The sequence below is a fragment of the Seriola lalandi genome, unplaced genomic scaffold (genome assembly GCF_002814215.2).
Source record: "Seriola lalandi dorsalis isolate HSWRI2012SDOR001 ecotype SW California unplaced genomic scaffold, Sedor1 jcf7180002052504, whole genome shotgun sequence".
In the NCBI taxonomy this organism is placed as follows: domain Eukaryota; kingdom Metazoa; phylum Chordata; class Actinopteri; order Carangiformes; family Carangidae; genus Seriola; species Seriola lalandi.
In genome coordinates this window covers 21,391-44,381 of record NW_019523057.1, presented here as the reverse complement: position 1 = coordinate 44,381, position 22,991 = coordinate 21,391, and the positions used below count along the sequence as shown (strand labels likewise).

At 40.5% G+C, this 22,991-nt stretch overlaps 2 protein-coding genes across 2 annotated transcripts in view; one reads left to right on the top strand and one right to left on the bottom strand.

The window, feature by feature from the left end:
* mettl24 (methyltransferase like 24) overlaps nucleotides 1-2,426 on the bottom strand; it is a 33,183-nt gene extending 30,757 nt beyond the window's left edge. Inside the window, exon 1 of the mRNA XM_023400493.2 lies at nucleotides 1,585-2,426. Within this exon, the coding sequence (XP_023256261.1) occupies nucleotides 1,585-1,905 (321 nt within the window). The 5' untranslated portion in view covers nucleotides 1,906-2,426. The remainder of the gene's footprint in view (nucleotides 1-1,584) is intronic.
* Nucleotides 2,427-9,567: 7,141 nt separating this feature from the next.
* slc22a16 (solute carrier family 22 member 16) lies at nucleotides 9,568-22,702 on the top strand. The gene is made up of 8 exons (XM_023400502.2): nucleotides 9,568-9,724; nucleotides 10,887-11,363; nucleotides 12,933-13,050; nucleotides 15,021-15,582; nucleotides 16,545-16,672; nucleotides 19,891-20,000; nucleotides 20,638-20,737; nucleotides 20,929-22,702. Exons 1-8 carry the CDS (start codon nucleotides 9,681-9,683, stop codon nucleotides 21,085-21,087), a joined length of 1,698 nt encoding a protein of 565 aa, XP_023256270.1. The 5' UTR covers nucleotides 9,568-9,680; the 3' UTR covers nucleotides 21,088-22,702.
* Nucleotides 22,703-22,991: the final 289 nt, after the last annotated feature.

Genomic DNA, 22,991 nt, shown 5'->3' with positions numbered 1-22,991 from the left:
CAGTAAGTGCTTCGAATAGCATAAGCACTGTACCAAGCTTCACCACAATTAAGCTTTTACGAACTAATTTTCACCTTTTTCACCTTGCCCACTGATAACTGAGCTTCTTCTCTGAAGTCCCCTCATTGTTATTCATCAAGGTCGCCGGAGGCGTCCTTGTCATTTTCCTTGCAGTGCAGCAGTCCTGCTTTCCTGCCCATTATTTCATCTGCTATGCAGGAATATGTGCAGGGAGCCAGCGAGTGAGCAGGAAAAAGGAGAAAGAGAGAGAGAGAGAGAGGGACAGAGGTTGAAGGAAGGGATAGAAACTAAGAGAAATATGGGTTAGAAGTAGGAGGAGAGACTGAAATTTCAAATTGAGACAGACAGGAAAGATGAAAAAGCAAAAGTAAGGATGAGAGCACGAAGAACAGGAACAAGGTAACATGAGAGAGCGAAAGAGCAGTGATCTTCAAGATGAGAGACCTAAAGGGAGAAAAGGCGAGAAGAAATGTAGGCAGAGAGAAAAAAAGAGAGAGAGTTAAACAGCAGCAGCACATGACACAGAAATTTTGTTGCGGGCCCCTCCAGGGCGTCGTATGTGACAAATTTTGTGTTAAGAAGCAGGGAGAGTGAGCATATGGTGGTATGTGTTATTGATGGTGCATGAGTGCTGATCGCTCTCAGTGTGGCATAATAGCCCTGCAGTGATTTCCATGGCATTTAAAACTCAGTTGGTTTAAGTCATTAAAGATTTAAAGACAAACGCGAGCATACAAGCATATCTTACCCCAAAGTACCAGAAGCAGGAAATGCAACAGAGAGGAGGACAATAGAGAAGAAAGCAAGATTAAGAAAAGGCAGATTTGTTGTGGGTATGTATTGGTGGTGGGATAGTTGGTGGAATTTGGCCGTGAAAGGAAACACAAAAAGAGAGATGGATGGACGCAGACGTCAAATGACAAAATAAAGGCTACTGAGATGGAGAAGAGAGCAGAGATGAATCGGAGAGAAATAGAAAAGGCACAACGAGACAGTAAAAGGGAAGGAAGTGGGAGTTTTGTTAAAGCTGATGCTTCAACACACCCTTCACAGGTCAAGGGTCAATCCCCTGGAGTGTGTGTGTATGTGAATAGCTGTGTTTGCTCTTAAAAGTCATTGCATCTGAATGCTCCTTTGTTAAAGCAGACTTTGTATAGATTTGCTACTGATACAAAAAGCCAGTGTTAGTGTTTTATTTGTAGTTTGTGTTGAAATTACACCTGTTTAAATTGTATACATTTATCCAAAAAAAAATTGATTAAAAAAAATAAAATAAATGCAGCTTTGCATGTGCCAGAAACTGGTGACAAACTCTCTTTTTCAACTTCGAAGCATTTCAGAAGCGCCCAGTGAACATGCATTGACTCTGCTGCCTGTTCTTCCTTCATCACCCTCCTGGGATTACTGAGATTTAAGCCAGTGACTCACAGAGATGGAGTGAAAGCTCCTTATTGAGCTGCTCTGTCTCCTACTACACTGATTTAAGATCAGATAACCTTACAAGAATCTTAATCGCAGCAATTAAGAGCTCAAACGTTGATGGGATATCAATCTGAAACATACCTTTCTGTGTGGGTGGAGAGGAGATGAGGGGGCCTCTCTGTTTTCATCCCTCTTCTTAGCTGGACCGTCCTTCTTCAGTGTTCGGACGTAGGAGATTCTCCTTTTAATGCTCCTGTCCTGCTCCTCTGTCTCTGCAGAGACCCGCTTGGTTCTGCTTTGTTGCCCCAAGTTCTGCCTAGACTGGATGGGATGTTCAAATGCCAGGGGTGCAGGTGCTCTCCGCCAACTTGTGTCCAGGTAAACATGAACACACACATACACAGTAGTGAGCAGAATACCCAAACGCAGCAGCAACCCCAGGGTGAGTCGCTCTCTGCCCATGTCCAGTCACTGTCTTGTCCTGTGTGACTCTCTGGCTCGCTTCACTCCATCTCCTCAACTGGAAGTTTTGGTTTGCCCATTGATTTTTCTACTCCGTTCTTGTTGTCCTTCTCTTCTCTTCTCTTCTCTTCTCTTCTCTTCTCTTCTCTTCTCTTCTCTTCTCTTCTCTTCTCTTCTCTTTTCTCTTCTCTTCTCTTCTCTTCTCTTCCAGCCTCTCCTTTCCTTCAGGTCCAAAGTCCACCATTAGACAGAGGGAGTTAAGTTAATGAAACACCAACATGACAAGAGACACCTCTGCTCGTGAACCAACATGCATGTGCGTGCCTGCATCTTAACCTGAACGACAGCGTGCATGTTGGCGTGTGTATCATGAGGCTCTGCAAACACATCCAGAAGTACGATGTGTGCCGCCCTCTTTGAAAACTTTGGGAACTCCTTCCTCACACTCTCAAGTCCCACACACACGTCCCTTTAATTTGCTTTCTTTTTCTCTCTATCTGACTCACATCACACACACACACACACACACACACACACACACACACACACACACCCCTCTGTTGCTTTGCCTCCTCCCTCCAGTTGCCTCTCCCGCCCCACAGACTCTCGGGTTACTGTGTAACTCTAGATATGGGCAGGGCCTGCTGTTACAAGCGCCCATGCAGTTCTCTCTCAGCATCTGCATACAGTTAACTCTGTCACAGGGCAGACTCATGCTCAAATAAAATTTTTCTTTGCTGCAAATGTTTTATTAGCTATTAGGGCAGGCAGATCTCTCGTCCCGCGTGTGGACTATAAATCCACCGTCATGGACTGCAGGTGGTTGTTGTTCTGCTCTGGTGCAGAACTGGTACATGTGCTGCTACAACAAGCTTGAGGAGGCAGAGCAAAGACTGCCATCGCCAGCTGCAGTTAGCTGGCTAGGTGTTTAACAGTTGACAGCGATGAGAAGTGATTGAACTTTAAAATGAAATGTCTGAATGTAGGCATATACATATGCCTAAGTAAGATTCCCCACTCCTGTTTGTGGACATCACTTTCCAAGCTCAAAATGATTTTGACCCTAAATTGAGCCCATACTTACCCCTGCTAGTAGACAGGGGGGCATGCTGGATTCTGGAGCTGTATACTATTACTTAAACTATTGTAATGTGGTCGTATTTGCCACTAAATTAGAATCTAGAATTAGACATAACACCAGGCGCAGAGCCTCTTGGGAGCAAGCTAGCTGCAGTGGGTGGCGGCTAGCTTGCTCCCTGGCCGGTTAGCTCATTCTTTCTCTGTCTACTTCACCTCATTCACAATATGACTCACATTTTAAACTTTTTTCACTGCTTAGTTTTTGCATTCTGCATCCGTTTTCGCCCTTTTCCATCTCTTAATACTACTTGAACTACTTATTAATACAAATTCAAGACAGCAACACAGTTAAGCTTCAGTTTATGCAGAAACCAGTAATCCCAGCACAATTTCTTTAACTTTGTAGTTAGTCTCCATGCTCAGGTGTATCTTCCAGCACTGAATAAATCTCTTAATTGCCTGTCACTATTCAGTGTGGCCTTGAAATCTCTTGCAACATGCTGAAACTAACTTCTGTGCCTTAATTCTTTCTGCCAGTAATTTAAAAAAAAAAAAAGTATTTGTACGCTAACACTGTCTTCTCAAGTCACTTCATTAACTTTGTCATTGATGTCCCTCCAAAGACCACTAAATCCGCTTTTGTTTATGAACAAATTAATAATCAGAGCCCCTTCTTGTGCACTCATTTATTGAATATGCTATTGATATTTTAGACTAAAAGAGGAGACGCCATTTATCCGGACTGCCAAAGCGGATTGTTTTTGGACAAAGAAAATCATCACTCGGTTTCACTTAAAAGGAAATTACACTGTAAATCCTAATTCGTTTACTCAACTTAAACGTTTGTTGATAAGAAATAATTGTATCAAGTATCATGACCTCTGTCTGACTGGAAATTTATGCCTTGCAGCTTGCTTGGTGCAAGAAATTGACTTCTGGTGATATGAACATAAAAACATTTAGTGCATACTTTTACAAACATTTTTGAGTTAATTCAACTATCAAAAATATAAGCCTGAAGCCTAAAGTCTTGAACTAATTAGGCTATATTGACTTTATTAATTTAAGTAAAATTAACTCAAAAATCAAAAATTGTTGACCTATCATAAAACAATTATGTCAAGCTTGCAAAGGATAGGGGTTTGTGTCAAGTGAACATAAAGGTTGTATGTTTCATTTAATTTTATCAGTCTTTAACATTTGTGTATCACAGATGGATTGGGATTTACAGTGTAGGATTTGTCTAGCGTCACATAACATTCTCATATAACTATATCTAAAAAATGAATGCAGGACAATGATAAAGCTGCCTTCTTTAAGCTCTTTGGATACAATGACAAAATTTTGTATTTGGATAATTTATAATTAGCTCTCTACTGCCCCCTTTGTACTAGAAATAATAATGAATGAAATGATGTGATCAGTCAATCAAGTTGTCCTCTGAGGACGATAAACATATATAACAACATACATACAGTATATATTTGTGAAAGTAGACTTGGCTGGAGAGAGACATAGTGACAGGGTAAGTTATATTTTGAAGGGCATATTGTGGACAGCAGACCAGCATTAACACGGCCCTTCACACACTGGCTTTGCTTTGAGTGTAAAGTAACATGTGACAGGTTTAAAACGGTTACACGGTTTTATAGACACTGAAGGAATAATACGGTGGTAAATGGTAAATTGCAGTAATTAGAATAAAAACTTGATAAGACCAGTGCTATTAGTCCTAAGGGAAAATCAAAACATTTAAAGGTATATTTAGTTCACCCTTCTGGAATCAGAGCCTTTTCTTGCAATGTAAGAAAATGACATTAATTTAGTGACACGTTTAGTGAAGTTTGGGAAACAGATGTGAAGAGATATGGCACTGACAATCTCTACTGCCACCAAGTGGTCTGTCATGAACATTTAAGACCATATGGATTGGATTAGAAGTCACTTTAAGTCTGTGAATGTCTGAAGTGATGTAGGCCAACTGGTAATGTAACTGATAATGGTGCTGGAAGCAATGAGTGAATGGGGAAAGAATGCACCCCTGTTAGACTGACTTTAGATTCCTGTAGAAGTTATTACATGAAGTGAGGCACGATACATTTGAAAGTAGCTCAGATTCTTTGTGTATTTGTACACATGTTCATGTATTTTGTGTGACTGTGTGTGCCTGTAGCTGATTATGTATGACTCTTTACTTATAATCCTTTATGTGCCTTTGTGGTTACACATTTCAGATCAAAGTCTGAGAAACAGGCTTTCTGTTGAGGCTTTTTCAGACTGACCACAGGAAATGTTTTTCTCTCTGTAGATGGCATTACACATATTGCAATGATTTGTAGGGATCTGCCCAAAATCTGCTGCTTCATGGAATGCGTTTTTGTAAGTTTGCGTCTCTCTTCCCTCTCCTCTCCTCTCCTCCCCTCTCTTCTCCTCTCTTCTCCTCTCCTCTCCTCTCCTCTCCTCTCTTCTCCTCTCTTCTCCTCTCCTCTCCTCTCCTCTCCTCTCCTCTCCTCTCCTCCCCTCTCCTCTCCTCTCCTCTCCTCTGTGATCAATCAGTGCAAAGGTCAAACATGGTCATACAGAGGCCGACTGTTAACTCAACAGATAAAGGCATCGGGAGTTAGCTGCTGTTAGATTTACAGTACATAGCTTGGCTTGACCATCTGTTGATACCAATACTCAGTAGAAAATACAGGTTTTAGAGGCTGAGGAGAAAATGTAAATTGAGCCACCTGGGAATAAGGAGTGGAGGACAGAGGAACAAGACAATCAACACCTCAACTACAAGAAGAAAAGACAGACAAACAAAGAACTGCCACTTGTAATGATAGGCTATGAAAAGATGGGGTGAGGTTTACAGATTAGAAAAATATTTTTTAGCTTTTGAAAGAGAGCAGCTTTCTTGCAGGTGGGATGAACTTGATGCTATCTAGTAAACAAACAGCAACTCCTCTGTCACATGTGCTGTGGTTTCTGCAGGTTTCACAACACGGCAGGGAGAACTAGACTAAACTGGACTGAAATAGTTTAGCATGCAAAGGAAAATAAAGACCTTTTTTTTTCTGGTTGAAACCTGGGTAAACTTATCGAGGCCTCGCTCGGTGAGAAGCAGCCAGTTGTGACAGGAGTAGGTGAAGGTCAGAATGTGTTTGCTTTTGCCTGTGGCCACACTCAAACCCCAGAGTAATCCGCACTGACACTTTTGTCCACTGTCACTGTGGTCAGATCACAAACACGAGAAACCTAAAACTTAAAATCCAAAAGCACAAGTAAAACACAGATTGATTCGGTAACTCCGGACTTAATAAGAGTATCTAAGGTCATAAAGCAAATCTGTCTTTCTCCCACACCTTCAACAAACAGCAGTACAAAACAGAACATAACAGGACATGTACAAAAACAACCATTCACCAGTCAACAAGGATAAACGCCTTTTATCCTTAATGACCACATGCCAGAAAGTTTTATCAGCTCCCCCTCAATATCTTTGAAAGCACGTAAGGAGGTGGACAGCAAATAAAAGCTGACAGGTCAGTGGGAGGAGAGAGAAAGAGGTTAGTCAGCAACACAGCCCTCCAAAAAGTGGATCAATCTCCAGCCAGTGTCAATAGCACACACTGCATTTTGTTCTCCTAAATAGCTAAAAGTGCTAGTCTATATATCACAAGGAATAATTTATAATGTATAAGCTATAAAATTATATTTACCAAAACGAATACAACTTTACAGTGTAGCCTTATAGCACAACAGCCTTGCATTCATGTGGAAGACTTTACTTTCACTTCCATCCTCTTATTTATGGCAAAAATATCTATTTGCAGAATAAATCAAAATCCCAGCCCAGATTGTAAAAATGCAGTTAGGACAGAGGAGACTGATGTTCCACTCAGCTGCGTTTGTTTATGGTTATCAAACCTGCGTCTCCTCAATAATAGGTTTTGCTGATGATATTGCAATGCTGTTAATTTCAAGGTTACACACCGTTTATGAATTGTCACTGTCAGTTTGCGTAAATTAGGCTACCTATTTCAATAACACTTCTCCTGTTTGATGATTTCCCATCTGAGGAAGTGGAGCAGATGGCAAGTCAGTGTGATGGCAAAAGCAAACACTGTCATAGTTATGATGAATCCGGTGAAGGCAAGTCGCAGTAAGTCAATACAGCCACAGGTACTTTAGATTATCAATCATTAATCAAAGGCTCCAATAGAAACACTTGCTGAAACAGAAACACAAAGAGGTTGTTTTTTTGTTTTATTGGGGTTTTTCTTTGGGGGGGGGCTCAGGGTAGAAAAAGCAGAAAGAGAGAGGAGGAAAAACGGGAAAAAGACAGAGGTACACTAACGTGATGAAATGAATAGTCTATTGAATTTGGTAGTTACCATAGATACGGTTGTTTTTGGAGCAAAGTGTTAGTAACGTGGTTTGCTAATCAATAAATAGCTAGAATTGCTTGTAATACTCACACAGAGTTACAAAATTTGAAATGAAATTGTTCATTTACGCTGCGTGCCATCTTCATTTTCTCCTAGCCAGTAACATCAAGGCTGATGTCTACATGTATAACCTTCAATCTTCTTAATCTGTCAAAAGAAAGGTAACACTTGTGAGATTCATCAAGAGGTGAAAGCATCAGCCTAGATGTCACTGGCTATGAGTAAATGAAGATGGAACACAGCATTAATGAACACTTTTGTTTTAGCCTAACAAAAACTAAACTTTCAGAGTGAATATCCCTTTGTAATTATGGAGGGCCAGCCCAAAACATCTACCATACCATACTACAACATCTGAACATTACGTTACAACATTAAGTCAAATTTGATATTGATAGTGAAGCAGCGCAAAACTAGAGAGATTTCAGTAGAGGCATTTCTCTGTGAAATCTCAATCTCAAAATTTTCCACCCCAACCCTAAATAAAAAGTTCTAAACACACATATTAATAAAATTCAAACATATCTGATACATAAAATACATATAGACACACTGTGAATACAGCTGTTTCACTGAGTTTAGTAAATCTGTGTCAGTACTAGATAAACCCACCAAACAGAGACAAAGCCCATGTAACACTATGCAGACATGAACACAGACGGCTGGATCGACTCAATATGGAAGCGAAAAACTAGCGGATTGTCGGCACCAGACAAAACTTTCCCATGTGTGCTGGAGAACACATTATGCAACTACATTATGCATATTGCATTTGCAGTTAATATCTTTTTTTTGTGCAATCATTTTTAATGTCTTCTTTGTTTTCTTTGATATCTTATTTTGTGCAATGTCTTATTTATATTGTATTTATAATTTTTGGCACTTGTATCTAATACGGTTTTCATTTTGTGGGTTATTTTCTATTCAAAAGAAATCAAAATCTCAAAGACAAACCTATGCAGTTTCTGTGTGAGTGTATGAACATTGGAAGCAAAATTGAGGGGGGCGCCAGCTAAAACCTTTAAACTAAACATAAATGCATGCACACTTGCACGGATTCAAATGCAATCTGACACGTTTTTAATTTGATGCACACATAGACAGAGGTGAATGTTATACTACAGATTTGAACTAAACCTGTGTGGTTTTAATGGCCAGAAAAGGTCTGATTTACCTTGGAAGACAAATGCTCATACTGCCCGACTGGCACACAGAGTTGCAAACACACACAAACTCAGTAGAGCTGAAATGATTAATCAATTAATTGATTAAGTTGATCAACAGAACTAAATTAACTATTGGAAAACAGCACTGGTGGAAAGAGTAGCAGCTGCATTCAGACTTTGAGCCACATGGTTCACTGTTCAGATCTCTTAACCATGACCTTGGGATGATTATGAACTCAGCAGCTCATTACCACTACACTTAAGTGGCACACACCAGGCGCTTTTGTTTCACTTGTTTTTGAAAAGGTTGACCCTGACTGGGGTAACACGTCAGACGAAATATGGCTCCATGATGTCAGAGGCCTAGTCTTACACTTGCAGGATGTTATGCAGAGGGGGTCTGTTTACAAAGGAGTAAACAGCCCTGCTTCCAGACTGATACTGTCCACATCACTTAGGAGCTCTTCAGGCTGTGCTTAGGTGATATATGAGTTTATCCACAAAAAATGTCTGTGAAGTGATCAGGTTTTCAAAAGTGACTTTATGCCTTGTCTTTAATCATACTAACCTGGCTTTCACTTAGGAACCCACTTCATTGTATGAGAAAGATATAGGCCTAATGATAAAATCAATATACTGATATGATCAAGGGCACATTCATCATGACCAGAAGAGGCCAGTTCCTGTCAGAGAACATTAAAGGCCTGATCAATGAAGTCTATACCTTGATCTAAAAGGCTACAAAATACAAGTGAACCCATCAGAGAAGATACAACAAGCAGCAGAAACTTTCCAAAACATCATCGACTCCAGTCAAAGCGCCTGTTTTCCACCCCTGATTTCGCGTTTGAAAGCGCGTGTGTGTGTGTGTGTGTGTGTGTGTGTGTGTGTGTGTGTGTGTGTGTGTGTGTGTGTAGACGTGTGTGTGTAGACGTGTGCGTGTAGACGTGTGCGTGTAGACGTGTGCGTGTAGACGTGTGTGTGAGTGTGTGCGCCCCTCCTACCCTCACTCGGCTCCGTGAAAAGCCTCAGTTTATGACTTGAGAATCCGCTGGTCGCCGGGGAGAGAGACGCTCAGAGCCGCCGTCAGAAAATGAGCGTAGAAAGAATATTCGACGAGCTCGGACATTTCAAGAGGTATGGAGAGATTTTCTACTATTCTCCAGACTTATGAAGTTTGCACATTTCCTCTTGTTCTCTCAACGAGTTCGGGGGTATTTTTTATGGTTTCATCAATAACCAGTTAGTGTAGCTTTTGACCAGTAACCGCTGAACGACTGAAGTTATTTTTATAACTTCAGTTATGCCATTTTTAAAACAAATACTTCTAACAACAAGAGGTTTTTTACCATTTACATTTCATTAGTTGTGTGCAGTTGTACTTTTGGATGCGTTCATTATCACAAAATGCTTCCCTGTGGGACGACAGTGAAAAGTAGGCTCCATAGAAAAAAGATGTTGTTTTTTTGATGTGCAAGATAAATATAATTTTCTCATATTTTAAATCTGCTGCAAAGTTACAAATGCCAGAACGTGGGCTTTGCTGTCTTGGGTTTGCCTCCCAAACCTATCTTCCCACTTTAAAGTCATGGAAATTCTTGAATTCTCATTTAATTCTTTTAATTTCTTCATTAGTTAGGTTTTCTCACAGTGATTTATAAAAGCACATACTGAATGAATTTGTTTGGTCTTTTGTAAGTGTAACAAAATATGATCGTTCCCACCACCACGTTTTTTTTTTCTCGACCATGTGGTTTATATAAAGTTGCATTTTACATTTCTGTGCAAGAGGATGTATTTTAAAAGCTAGAATGACACTGGTACCTCCGCCAAGGCCAACCTCAAGGAAATTGTTGAAAAATGTCCAATCCGATAATGTTAAGGAAAGAGATTTTAAATAGAAATTCATGGCTCCACCCCTTTAATTGGTTTCACACCTAAATTTAATGGGTTGGTCCCTGAGCCATGCCCCATCCTTCCAACAAGTTTGTTGCAAATTGGTTCTGTACTTTTTGTGTAGCCTAATCCTTCTGACAAACAAACAAACCAACAAATGTGTCAATAAATAAGGAGATAATAAAGGGATGAGATAATTTCACATGCTCACAGGACACTCTAACCTGTCTTAAGAATTACATAAAATCTAATGGCATCTTTGATATGCACTTGTTTTTTGTTGTTGTTGTATTACAATTACAATTAATGCAATTATTACAATCCAAATGCCATACAACACATGTATTCTATATATATATATACATATATATACATATTTGAAATGTATTTTCTTTCTCTCCAGATTTCAGGCATGTCTATATTTTGCAGCAGTTTTCCAGGCCGTAGCCTGTGGGATCCACTACCTGGCCTCTGTTTTCCTGGTGGAGACTCCAAACTTTGTGTGCAGTGTGCCCGGCAACATCACTGACGTCCTGTACGGTAACCTGACAGTCTCAAGTCTGGAAGAGGTCCTGCCCGTCTTCAAATCAGGGACTGGGCCCTTGGTGGTGAGGACGTCTGAGGGAGAGCAGTGGGAGCTAAGCCGGTGCCGCTGCGCCCTGCGCATCGATCCCAAAGGGTTTACATATGACTTTGACGGCAACAAAACAGTGAAAGCCTGTGTTGGAAACTTTGTTTACGACCGCTCTGAAGTTCAGCAAAGTATTGTGACGGACTGGGACTTGGTATGTGAGAAAGAGTGGCTGGCCAAACTGTGCCAGCCCACCTTCATGCTGGGGGTGCTGATCGGAGCGCTGATGTTTGGGGACATTGCTGACAGGTAAGCAAGAACTGCAGGGTGGAGAAGAAGGCGGAGGAAACTTAAAAGTTAAATTATATCATGTGAGACACATGATTTTCATCATATAAGGAAGTTGTTTTTCATGTGTGCATTGAAAGGAGCGTGCAGGTTGAGAGGCTGACTTTTTAATCCTGTACACATGCAGTCATAAATTCAGGAGACACGTCTGCACTTCTGCCTCAGCATTAAACATGACACTGTCCTCTCTCATGCTCAGTGACGGGTATGTGAGCGAAGGACTGAGTGCACACCCGTGGTTGCCTCATAGGCGTGTGGTGTAGGAAAGGGAAGGTGAGAGTGACAGGAAAAGTGGATGATAGATGTGAATGATCGGAGAAAGAAAGGAAAGGAAGAAGAGATGCGAGTGGAAAAAGAACATCAGGTGTCATCAGGCAGATCTGGTGACCTGGCCACACAACAGCCAGCTGCTGGGCTAGAACGGAACTTAGGTGGTCAGCATTTAGAAGTAGGACTTTTGCCTGATGAGGGCAGAGTCGACGGGGCACTTGCTTTGATGTCTGCCCAACTATCTCTTATTATGGATCCTGCTAACAGTTCAGACAGAGGAGGTTAGAATTAAATGCTTATGGCAGTAGTTATTTTGGATGGGTTAATCATTATTTTTATGCTTTTTATCTGTGCACTTACACTGGTGTGGGCACTGTCTGGTAGCTATGGCTCACATTGTGAGGTCAAGTTTTGCTGGCGTTGATCCAAGAGCGGTTGGTCTACAACCAAGTCCAGTTGCCCTTGATTCAACCTGTTGTGGATAACCATGACCTGGATGACTGCCTGCCAATGAATTACACTGAGCACCCAAAGGGGATGTGGAGCATCTCTCCCTTATTAAAAGCAAAAATGATGGTTTGTACAGAATTGGATAATATTGAGGTTAGATGTTGTACAGGTGCTCAGTGACGCAGATCTGCAAGATATGAAATGAAGCCTCATTTACTCAAACTTACTCAGACAGTGAGCATCATGATTGTTCCACCAGTTTGACCTTGTAAGTGGAACCACAGAAAATAAGTTTATATTACTTTACAACATTGCCATCATCACAGCAAAAACGTCAAACATTTGATTGTTTCAGGTTCTCAAATGAGAATTTTTTTAGTCTTACATTGTTGTAAACTGAATATTTTCAGTCTGTTGGTTCATTTCATTGCTCTACGATATGTTAATGGGCATTTTTCACTATTTTTTGATGTTTTGTCAATTAAAAAAATCATTGATTAATTGAGAAAATAAGTGGCAGATTGATTGGTAATGAAAATAATCATCATTTGTAGCCCTGCAGCTAACACACCTTGAAGCAGAACTTCACTTGTCTTAGAACTGGATCACATTTCTTTATCCAAGCGTGTATCATACTCGTTGCAGAATTTGACCAAACTGTTGCAAATGAATGATTCCCTGTTTTTTACCTGAGCATACTGTATAAACTCAATTACTTTTTCCTCTGTCCCTCTGTCCATTTATCTCTCTCTCTCTCTCACCCTGTTTTCCTCTCCCTTCCTCTCACCTGTATGTTTCTCTCTCCTCCAGAGTTGGTCGTGTGAGGATTCTGATGATCACCAGCCTCTGTCAGTTTGGGCTCGGGGTGGCCGTAGCATTCTCTGGAAACTACTATTTCTTTGTGGTGCTTCGTTTCCTCCTTGCAATGGTGAGTTCAACCTGTGCACACATGCATGTGCACTTCTGTACTGTGTATGGTTGTGTGTTTTTGTATGTCTGTTTTCTTTTCTACCGTGGATGGCGCCATTGAGGGAATGGCAACTTAAGTAGCGTGGATTAGGATAGTGGCCTCACTACGATATGAAATCCAAAGCAGTTCCAGGAACTTTATCTTGTAAAGGCAATCCAGTGTAGAAGTGCATTTTGAGAAATTTTTTCAAAACCCTAATGTCAGTGTGTAAATGTTATCATTTTGAAAGAAGTTTCTTATGAATGCATGCATTCTGGACTTTTTGCAAAAGTTAACATGGGACGAGGGAGGTGCCCTTACCTTCTACCTTCTCCTTGTAAAGGAACATTCTTCTTCAGGTTCACTATGTATCCGATTTCTGGAAGTTCCTCTGCAAAACAATCTCTCAGCCAGTTGCTAATGTTCTCTGTGAATATATTAAGAGCCACCTCCTGTTAGTCATTTTGCAGTCAAGCCAACATGCAAGCTAAGTCACAATGTTTGCTCCAGCTGTGTATAAAATGAATATAAGTAAATATAACTGTGTAACTTTAACTGTATGTATAATGTATTTCTGTCCTCTTACTGGGCGTAGTTTGTGATAGAAGAATTTACTTGGCAAATAAGTTAGAATAGTCTTTTCATGTGGTAATAGTTTTGAGAACCCATTTACATCCATATGCATGAAAGTAGCAGAAATGAGAGAAAAAAGAAATTGATATAGATGTTAAGGGGAGGATCTGTTTTTCTGCATGCCACGCATAGATATCTGCGTATTTATAAATATGACATTTACATATGACTGACGTTCTTGCTCAGGACTTTAGGAAAATACCTAAAATATGAGCATCAGAATACGTCTTACAAATTAAATCAGATCCTGTGTCCTGGTAAAGCTAAGTTGGTGCATCAGCTTAAAAAAAAAAAACTACCATATCCAAAGTAAAAAAATCATATGGAATATGAGGGATACATGGCAGTAAAGCGGCAGAGACTAAATTGGTGCCCTCAGTGTGTCTTTGTATAGTCAAATGTGTGTTTGTGTGATTTTATGTGCATAAAAGAACATGTTTACAAGGGAAAGGAAGGGAGTCATTACGGTTACAAGCCCACATGGCAGTAAAGTTGTCCTGAAAGAGCCCCTACAGTCTGCCCACTGTTTCACTCCTCGACGTCTTCTACCATCCCCCCCAGCCCTCCTCAGCTACAGCTGTTGTTTTTCACAGAGTCAGACTCTCAGACAGTGTAGGCCCATACTGCTCAGCCGCACTACACACAGTGCATATTCTGTCTTATAAGCAGGGACAGCTTACTGACATATTTATTACACTATGATTGAAATATTTCTCTTTTAGAGATCTGGCTAAATAAACAGAATTAAACATATTTACCCTTAAGTTGCAGATATATCAACATATTGCTGCTGTGAATATAAATCGTCCTGTGATTATGGTACTGTATATACAAATGACAAATAGTTGGTTTAGTAAAAAACAAAAGGAAAATGTAACAATGCCCATTTCAACTTTGTTTAAAAAGATAAAAAGCCACACTGTTTCTTTTACGAATGAAGAGTTGAATTAATATGTGATAAAATTCATCCTTTCTCACTTCAATGCATTCAATTTTTCTGCTACAGTCTGAGTTGGTCTGATTATGACTAGCAGCTTACGGTGGCTTATGTTTGCAAACTTTATATTTTTATATGTAGCTGTGTAACTGATTTTATAATTCCTTTTTACTTGTGCTACTCTTACATTCTTGTGACTGCAGTTGTTGCTGTTAAGTAAAAGTTGCAACTGCTGGATATATGGCCTAAAAAAATAACAAACGCCATTTAAAATTAAAAACTTAACACTATGCATTCTGTGGTAACAATACTGACACAAAGTGCCCATAAATTTAGTTCAGCATTTCACCGTCCTCCTTCCTTGCTTTGCTCATGGCAGGTGTCCAGTGGCTACCTCGTGGTGGTGTTTGTCTACGTTACCGAATTCACTGGCATCAAGGTACGCACATGGACCTCTATGCACGTTCACGCGGCCTTTGCAGTCGGCATCATGGTGGTGGCTCTGACCGGTTACCTGGTGCGGGTCTGGTGGATCTACCAGATCATCCTCTCCATATGCACCTCGCCCTTCTTGTTCTTCTGCTGGAAGTTCCCGGAGACGCCTTTTTACCTGATGGCCAAGGGCCGCTACAAGGACACTCAGACCCTGCTGGATGCGATTGCCCGCTTCAATGGCCTTGAGTGCAGGCTGAAGGCAGAGGATCTCCTGGAGCCAGAGGAGAGAGAGAACGGCAGAGCTCTGCTGGAGAAGGAGGCAGAGGAGCGGCCATCGCAGAGTGAAAAGAAGCTGTCCATCCTGGATCTGTTTGGAAGCTGGAGGATGGCGGGCCGCACATGCACAGTGTGGGCCATCTGGTTCATCGGCAGCTTGGGCTACTATGTCTTCTCTTTAGGCTCAGTCAACCTAGGTGGAAACCAATACATTAACCTCTTCCTTGCTGGTAAGTGATTGGCTAATGAGGAGGTAATGCTATTACGAACCTATAACACGTCCTGCTTCGGCCATTCGAATGTAGATACCTTTGTGTTTGTGAACTGTTGTCAACTGCTGAACCTCTTTGGATTTTAAACGGAAATCTAATAACAGATCAGCCTTTTCTCATGTAAACAAATAAGGCTATTAGCCCTGAGCTTAGTTCAGCCCTGTTTATCAAATGGGGCAGAATACTAATAAAACTGTCTTTGCCATAACGCTAGTTCTGCACACTATCAAATATCATGTTCATCCCAGGCCGTATATCACCTGGGAGAATATTTTGTCGTTGAGAAGGCAGTAAGATTCTTTGCTGTTCACCATTGTGGCTTACTGCTCTGTTTCCAAGAACAGAGCAGTTTTCTGTATGCAGCAAACCACAACTACAGCTCCCCACCACAACTACAGCTCCCCGCCCCAACTAAACAGTTTTGCTGTTGCTTTTTTATCTAATTAAGAAAATAAGATTTGTACTGTAATAAACATTTTTGTTGTTAAACAAATCTAAAACCGATGTACTACTCATGCAATGCTGATATATGCTAATGCTAATATATAGTGAATTATTATTTTCACAAATGTACATCATAAATACCACATTTGGTAGTATTAATGTCTGGGATTTCAATTTTAGCTGTTCAGCAGAAGATATGCTTGTTGCAGTGTTTGCATTAGGTTTACTTTGTCTTCCTTTCTCTTTACACATAACAGAAAATGCTGATTATGTGCTTCCTTTAACATCCAGTAGGAACATTTATAATCCCCACTTAATTCCTTTGGAGACTTACAGTAGAGCACATTTAGGAAGCTGATCTTTGCCAACATTTTAGAAACTAGTTATTTAGGTCCCCTGGATAGAATGTCACAGTGTCAGTGTGTCATGGCCGTGATAACCTCAGACTGAGAGCTGCTGTGATTGGCTGTTTCCAGGCGCAGTGGAGCTCCCCTCGTATCTGGTTGGCTGTTTTGCAATGGACCGGATTGGAAGGAAGAAGACTTGTGCCCCAGCTCTGCTACTGGCCGGGGTGGCTTGTATGCTCATCATTGTGGTGCCTGCTGTACGTGCAAAAACTCTGTGTGTGTGTGTGTGTGTGTGTGTGTGTGTGTGTGTGTGTGTGTGTGTGTGTGTGTGTGTGTGTGGGAGAGGGAGAGAGAGAGACAGTATATGTATATGTTTCAGAAATTTAAGTGTTGGTATAATTCATGTTTTTCTCCTTTGTTGCAGCCATAGATGCAGTCAACACTGTTATTGCTTTGGGATTATAAAACTACTGGTGTCAGCACAATTTTTAGTGGCTCCATAAAAATAGTCATAGATATGAGTAACAAAAATTCTGTCACAAACTTTTGCACCTATATGACCCCAAATTTAGAGGAACTAGCCAGACACCACACTAATCTTCGTGTCATAATCAATGCAGGCCAATTTTCATTCAAAGAATGTTTATTTTAACTTTCTCACAGTCATTTGTAAGTGCTGTCACTTCCACTTTTGTCAAATCCTGATGTTTCACTGCATTTGGAGCATTACACATGTGACAGTGGCCCTGTTCAGACCTGGCATTAAAATGTATCTTGGGGGATCCAATCACAAGTGGACAGCTCTAAGTACAGGTGTGAACGCTCCTAAGATGCATTGAGGACGCATTTGAGACCCAATCACTCAAACATTGTGTGAACACAAAGGCGCCCTTGGCCACATTGAAGGACCGCCTACTCAACTGACATCTTCTGCCACAGTCTAGTTAGTCCCAACACAGTTTCATAATGACACTAAAATGTTTCAAATGACTACAAGCTTATTTTATTGTAGAGCTGTGTACATTGCAATGATTCACTTAATCCCTCATTGCTCCGCTCTCTCTCTCTCTCTCTCTCTCTCTCTCTTTCTCTCCTTCTCACACACACAAACACATACACATTGATAACAGACACGTCTGTCATAATCGCATTGGCTAAAACAACAATGCATACATGTGTATTTGCATATAAAGCAGGGAACTGAAACCCGATCACAATCTGTCACTAGAGACGCATGTGAAGACGTATTCTGGTGCTAGGTGTGAACTCAAGTGCTTAGAGCCGTCAACTTGTGGTCAGACCCTACAGGTTAATGCCAGGTCAGAACAAGGCCAGTGACTCCAGTGTCAACAAGGTCTTTCAGGGAAAGCCAGAAACAGAAACAGGCTTACTGTAATATTTCTTAAGTATTTTCTGCAGTGGCACAATCTGTCTGGAGTTTATTGTCCTGTCCTGACGTTGCCCCGGGCGGTTGGACCACTTTCACTGTTGAGCTCTGATATATGACACACTCAGCTCCCAGTGTGTGTGTGTGTGTGTGTGTGTGTGTGTGTGTGCGTGTGTGTGTGTGTGTGTTTTGAGCTATGACCCAAATTAGTACTGCTTATGGCTGGGTTGGCTAACAGCTGGTACTTAATGTCCAAGTAAATATGACCTTTGACCTTGAAAGCCTTTTTGAACAGAGCAGTCAACAAGTGTGACGTGAAAAACAAGCGCACGCAGACAGTGGAAACAGTGGAGACAGCATCTTTCTTTTTTTCTTTGATTGTGTCACTGTAGTATCTTCTGCAGGCCTCCACAGAGAAACACAATCTAGTGAACTCCCTCTGCTGACTTAACACACACAGAGTGTCTGTAACTTTCTTTGGTAAACTACATTGACTTATACTGTATATCTTACCTTGGTAAACATGTCATGGTCTCTAATGTATGAGAGAAGAGGAGTAGAAGCAGTATACTGTATAAGTATACTGTACAAGAACTTGATTTGGTGACAGTTTCTTAGTGACAGGATTTACATACAACACACACTCAAGTCTGTACAGTAAATATTAAGCTACAGCCAGCATAGGCTTAGCTTAGCTTAGCATAAAGACTAGAAACGCTCTGAAACAACTAGCTAGCTCCTGTCCAAAGTTAATGAAATCTTCAGATTCTGTTGGTCCCTCTGTTGATCTTTGCACGATGTGCTCTTCTGTTCTGGGCTTGGGTTTTCTTTACATACTTGTTAAGTAGTTTTCTTAAACTTTCTGAAGATTTGTAATGCTGGTGTTTCTAACTCTAGCAGTCAAATCTTCAGTCTGTGTCTGATGCTTTAGAAAGTGTGTTTTTTTTTTTTTTTATCATGGCTACTCTGAGTGCTTTTACTTTTGAATGCTGTGTTTGTCTAAATACTGACACTGCACTGTATTAGTTAGGGAGTGACAGTAATTGCGCTCTAAAGCCAAACATTTATACTTATTTCAGTGGCTTAACTTGTTCCCTATCTGTATTTTGTCCACATGTAACCACTGTAAGTTTTTCTAAGCACTACACTCTGGTGACACATGACATAGCTTTCTGCCAAATCTGGCATCTGGACACGATTCTTTTTTGCCACGCAAACAGCCCTGTGTGTGTCATATATTCACATGGGGCTACATACTTTTACTACCATGGGAACACACACTAGCAGTGACTGATTAACAGCAAAAATATTTAATAAACAAATTCATAAATTACAGGGTAGTAAGTAAGTAAGTAAGTAACAAAGACCTTCACTTTCAGAGCACCCTAAAATAAAGCTGGTTCGTTTCAGGCCAGCAGTTTAAAAATAGCTTATGTGGATAGGATCACCTCACACAGCCTCCCTCCTGTCTCTGTGTATCTTTAGCATTGTCAGTCTGGGCCGGGTGTTGGTGTCTGTATCTATTGCGTCACAGCAGCAGACTCAGTTGTAGTTCTCCAGGTGTTGGTAAGAGAAGCCGTAGTGGCTCCTTAGGTCACAGCTCACTTTCCAAGAACAGCTTTTTCTTTTTTTCTTTGCCTGTGTACCGTTGAAACACATGACAAACACACATTCAGATATGAAAGACATGTATGTGCAAATATTAAACACTCAGTATCGTATCTATATCTACACTGCCATGAATAGAAATAGTTTTGTTTAAGTGGTTCCCATGCTACAAAGTTTAATAATGAGGTAAATTAAAAGTGAGTGACTGAGGGAGCAATCATCCCTTCGCTTTATTAGATCAGTTTATTAGAAAATGTAATCGAGCAGAATTGAGTCAGCATGAACTTCACTTCACCCATCCATGGAGGGCTGTAAGAGTCTCGTGTTTAAAGCTTTACTATTAACAGAGTCAGTGGTCTGATGAAAAGTCTTAAGGTCAAAAGTCAAGTGTTAATGACGTTGGCTGTAATATCACATGCTGCCAAAATGATGTCCATGACTGTTGAGCTCACTTCTCACCCCTCCACCCCTTTTCCACAGGACATCGAGGTGCTGGCCATCGCTCTTTGTATGACAGGGAAGTTTGCCATCGCCATTGCCTTTGGTCTCATCTATCTGTACACCTGTGAGCTTTATCCAACCATCATCAGGTAACAACAAACTGAATCAAAACATATACAGATCCCCGAGACATAGAATATCTGGCCTAGAATCAGTTTGCAATTTGTCATTTTATAGATGTTTTAACCACCAGTAGCCTGTTAAAGCTGGTGTCATACTGACAAATAGTTAGCTTGTTTCCCCGAGCTTTAATGTAAAATTCCTGCCAACACACACTACAGCACAATTTGATATATATTTTAATGTAGTTTTGTTTACCTTCTTCTTAGTTCTCAGTTTTTTAAGCATTATTTAAGTGGAAACAAACAGGAAGGACGAGTCAAGAATGTCATCAACATTGTATGTGTTTTTGTATGTGTCTACCCCTGTCCACAGGATATCGTTATGGGCACATTAAAGTTGTTTTGTGTCTTTCCATGTATGAAGAAACAGCAAAGTTAAAAAAAACATTTTTGATCATACATTGACAGAACAACCAGTGTTTTATGTACAGCTGCATTTATGGTACACTTTTTGATCAAAAAGTAATGTTACTGTTCAGAGAGTTTCCAGTAATAGATTTTTCCTCTATTTTGGTGGTGGTAGGCCTTAGGTCTGTACCCTGATGTCAGGGTACAGACATAAGATTCTCTAATGTTGCTGACCTTGTGCATGATCTCCCTCCAGGTCTCTGGCAGTAGGTAGTGGCAGTATGATGTGCCGTGTTGGCAGTGTGGTGGCCCCCTTCTGTGTGTACCTGGCTGATGTCTGGGTCTATCTGCCTCAGGTATACATGTTTTCTTTTGGCCTGTTCTTGCAGAACAACAAATTTTTAATATTTAATTACCTGTTTTCACCTTGTCCATTCTGTTACCTTAGTACCCTGTTCATATTTATCATAGTTTATCTACTAGGGTAAGAGAGTAAATTCTAGCAAATTCTTTTTTTTTTTTTCCTTTTATCATGACCCCTGTGCAGCTCATCGTGGGAATCCTGGCATTCATTATCGGAGTGCTGACATTGCTGTTGCCTGAAACCCTGGGCAAACCTCTAACAACCACCTTGGAGGAGGCAGAGGCTCTGGGACGCAAAAAACAGGATGGGTTGGAGATGAACCAACATGATGTCAAGGCCTGAGCTGCACGCTGCTGGAAAAAGAGAGGGACACACACACCGAAAGAAGCTTTGGAAAAACAGAATGAGACAGAAGGAGCGAAGAGAGAGGAGATGATGAAACAGTAACACCATTGATTTATTGGATCGTCTGGAAAAAAGAAACAAGCTTTTATCAGAACTCTTGAAATGATGCTATTGTTCTCATTTTGTTCTGTAAAGTGACCACCAGGCTTCACTGTGTGCGTGCGTGTGTGTGCGTGTGTGTGTGTGTGTGTGTGTGTGTGTGTGTGTGTGTGTGTCTGTGTCTGTGTCTGTGTGTCTGTGTCTGTGTGTCTGTGTCTGTGTGTGTTTGCATAATTTCTGTGTCCATGGAAACATGAAGGATAGAATAGGAAAGGATCATTTCAGTTTATGACAACTTCAGTCTTATTTTGGTAGTTTTGCCAATTGTTCCTATTAGTTATGATAATGTTGAACTCACCAAAGTAATTGCAAAGGTTGAACACAGATCCACTGCCACAACAACAGTCAGAGTCAGACAGGCTGAAAGTAAACTAACAGTTTAGATTTATTGACACCATCTTTGTCTTGAAAATTGCGTGTAGAACTAAGGCAAGCACAGAAAGTCAAAGTTTGAACAGGAAGTCTTTAAGTTGCTAACTGCTAGTGTTTCTTTCCCCACTGGACTTCTTTCTTCTCGGACTTCCCCGATTTCGTGTTACTGTGGTGAGCACAGTGTTTATATTATTGATAGGACCAATGACTGAAACTACAAAAATAAGAGTTCCTGTAAAGCAAAAAGGTCATCGTGATTATGCCAAATGCTGCAGTCTGATTTAGTTACCTCATGGTAAGTGCCGATCATGGCTTTGTCTTGGTTATTTTACATTGAAATACATCCCATACATATTACCACAATCAAAACAATAGCATGTATTTTTATAATATGAGAGAAGTGCCTTATTTTCGATTTATTTTAAAGTCACCTTTTCAATTTTTCAACTTTTTTTTTTTAATCTCAGGTCATCCGCTTTTAGATATCACTGTGAAACTATCATTTTGAAGGTATTTTTGAATTTTACACTGTTTGATATTATCCTCAATTCCATCTTGTTTAAGATGCCATTGCTAAGCTTTAACTTTGTTATCTATTGTGAGTGTATTTGTGTGCATGTGTGTAAGTTGGTTACCTTGTTTTCTTCATGCTTATACCGGGTATGATGCTGAGCATATGGAAGGAAAAGTATGTAGAGTAATACTGCATTACTGTGAGTCAAGGTGCGATATCCAGATGTTTGGACCAAAGACAGGAATGAACCACAACAGTATGGAGTTGTATTCACCTGCTTTGAATATTGTAGTACAGCACTAGCATGTATTTGTTTCATATCAAACCATTGTGTTGTGTTTTAATCTGAAGGAGGACAAAAAATCATGACAATCAACTGGTTTCCTAACAGTGATGACATTTGATCACCAGGTGATGACAGTACTCAGGTTCAGCATTCAGTTCTGAACAGTTTTACAATCAACATTATGATTTTTTTTTTTTTTTGTATAAAAAGTTGTTTTGTTAGTATTATTTTTATTTCATTATGGAAAAATAAACAAGATGGCCAACACCGAGGCAAAACTACTCTCTCCCTCTCTCAGTCTGTCAAAATTGGGAATTGGAGGGTTCAACCTGGTGCTGGAAAAGTAGGGAATCTATTTTTATTATACTGGGCAAACAGAGCAGGTCTGGGAACAGCCCTCTATCACCAACAGCTTCCTATTTGCCAGTGGAGAGGAGGTCCCAACTGCCATAATAACAGCTCCCTCTGCACCACCCAGCACATGAACAAACCCCTTGTGTTTTTTTTTTGGAATAGAAAACTCTACAGATCCATGAGCAGTGGTGTGTGTGTGTATTGTGTGTGTATTGT

Bases quoted from the DNA above. Each gene is read 5' to 3' on its own strand.
- slc22a16 (XM_023400502.2), top strand. From the start codon at position 9,681: ATGAGCGTAGAAAGAATATTCGACGAGCTCGGACATTTCAAGAG. The intron at 13,051-15,020 runs GTGAGTTCAACC...TGCTCATGGCAG, and splicing joins TTCGTTTCCTCCTTGCAATG to GTGTCCAGTGGCTACCTCGT. The intron at 16,673-19,890 runs GTACGTGCAAAA...CCTTTTCCACAG, and splicing joins TCATCATTGTGGTGCCTGCT to GACATCGAGGTGCTGGCCAT.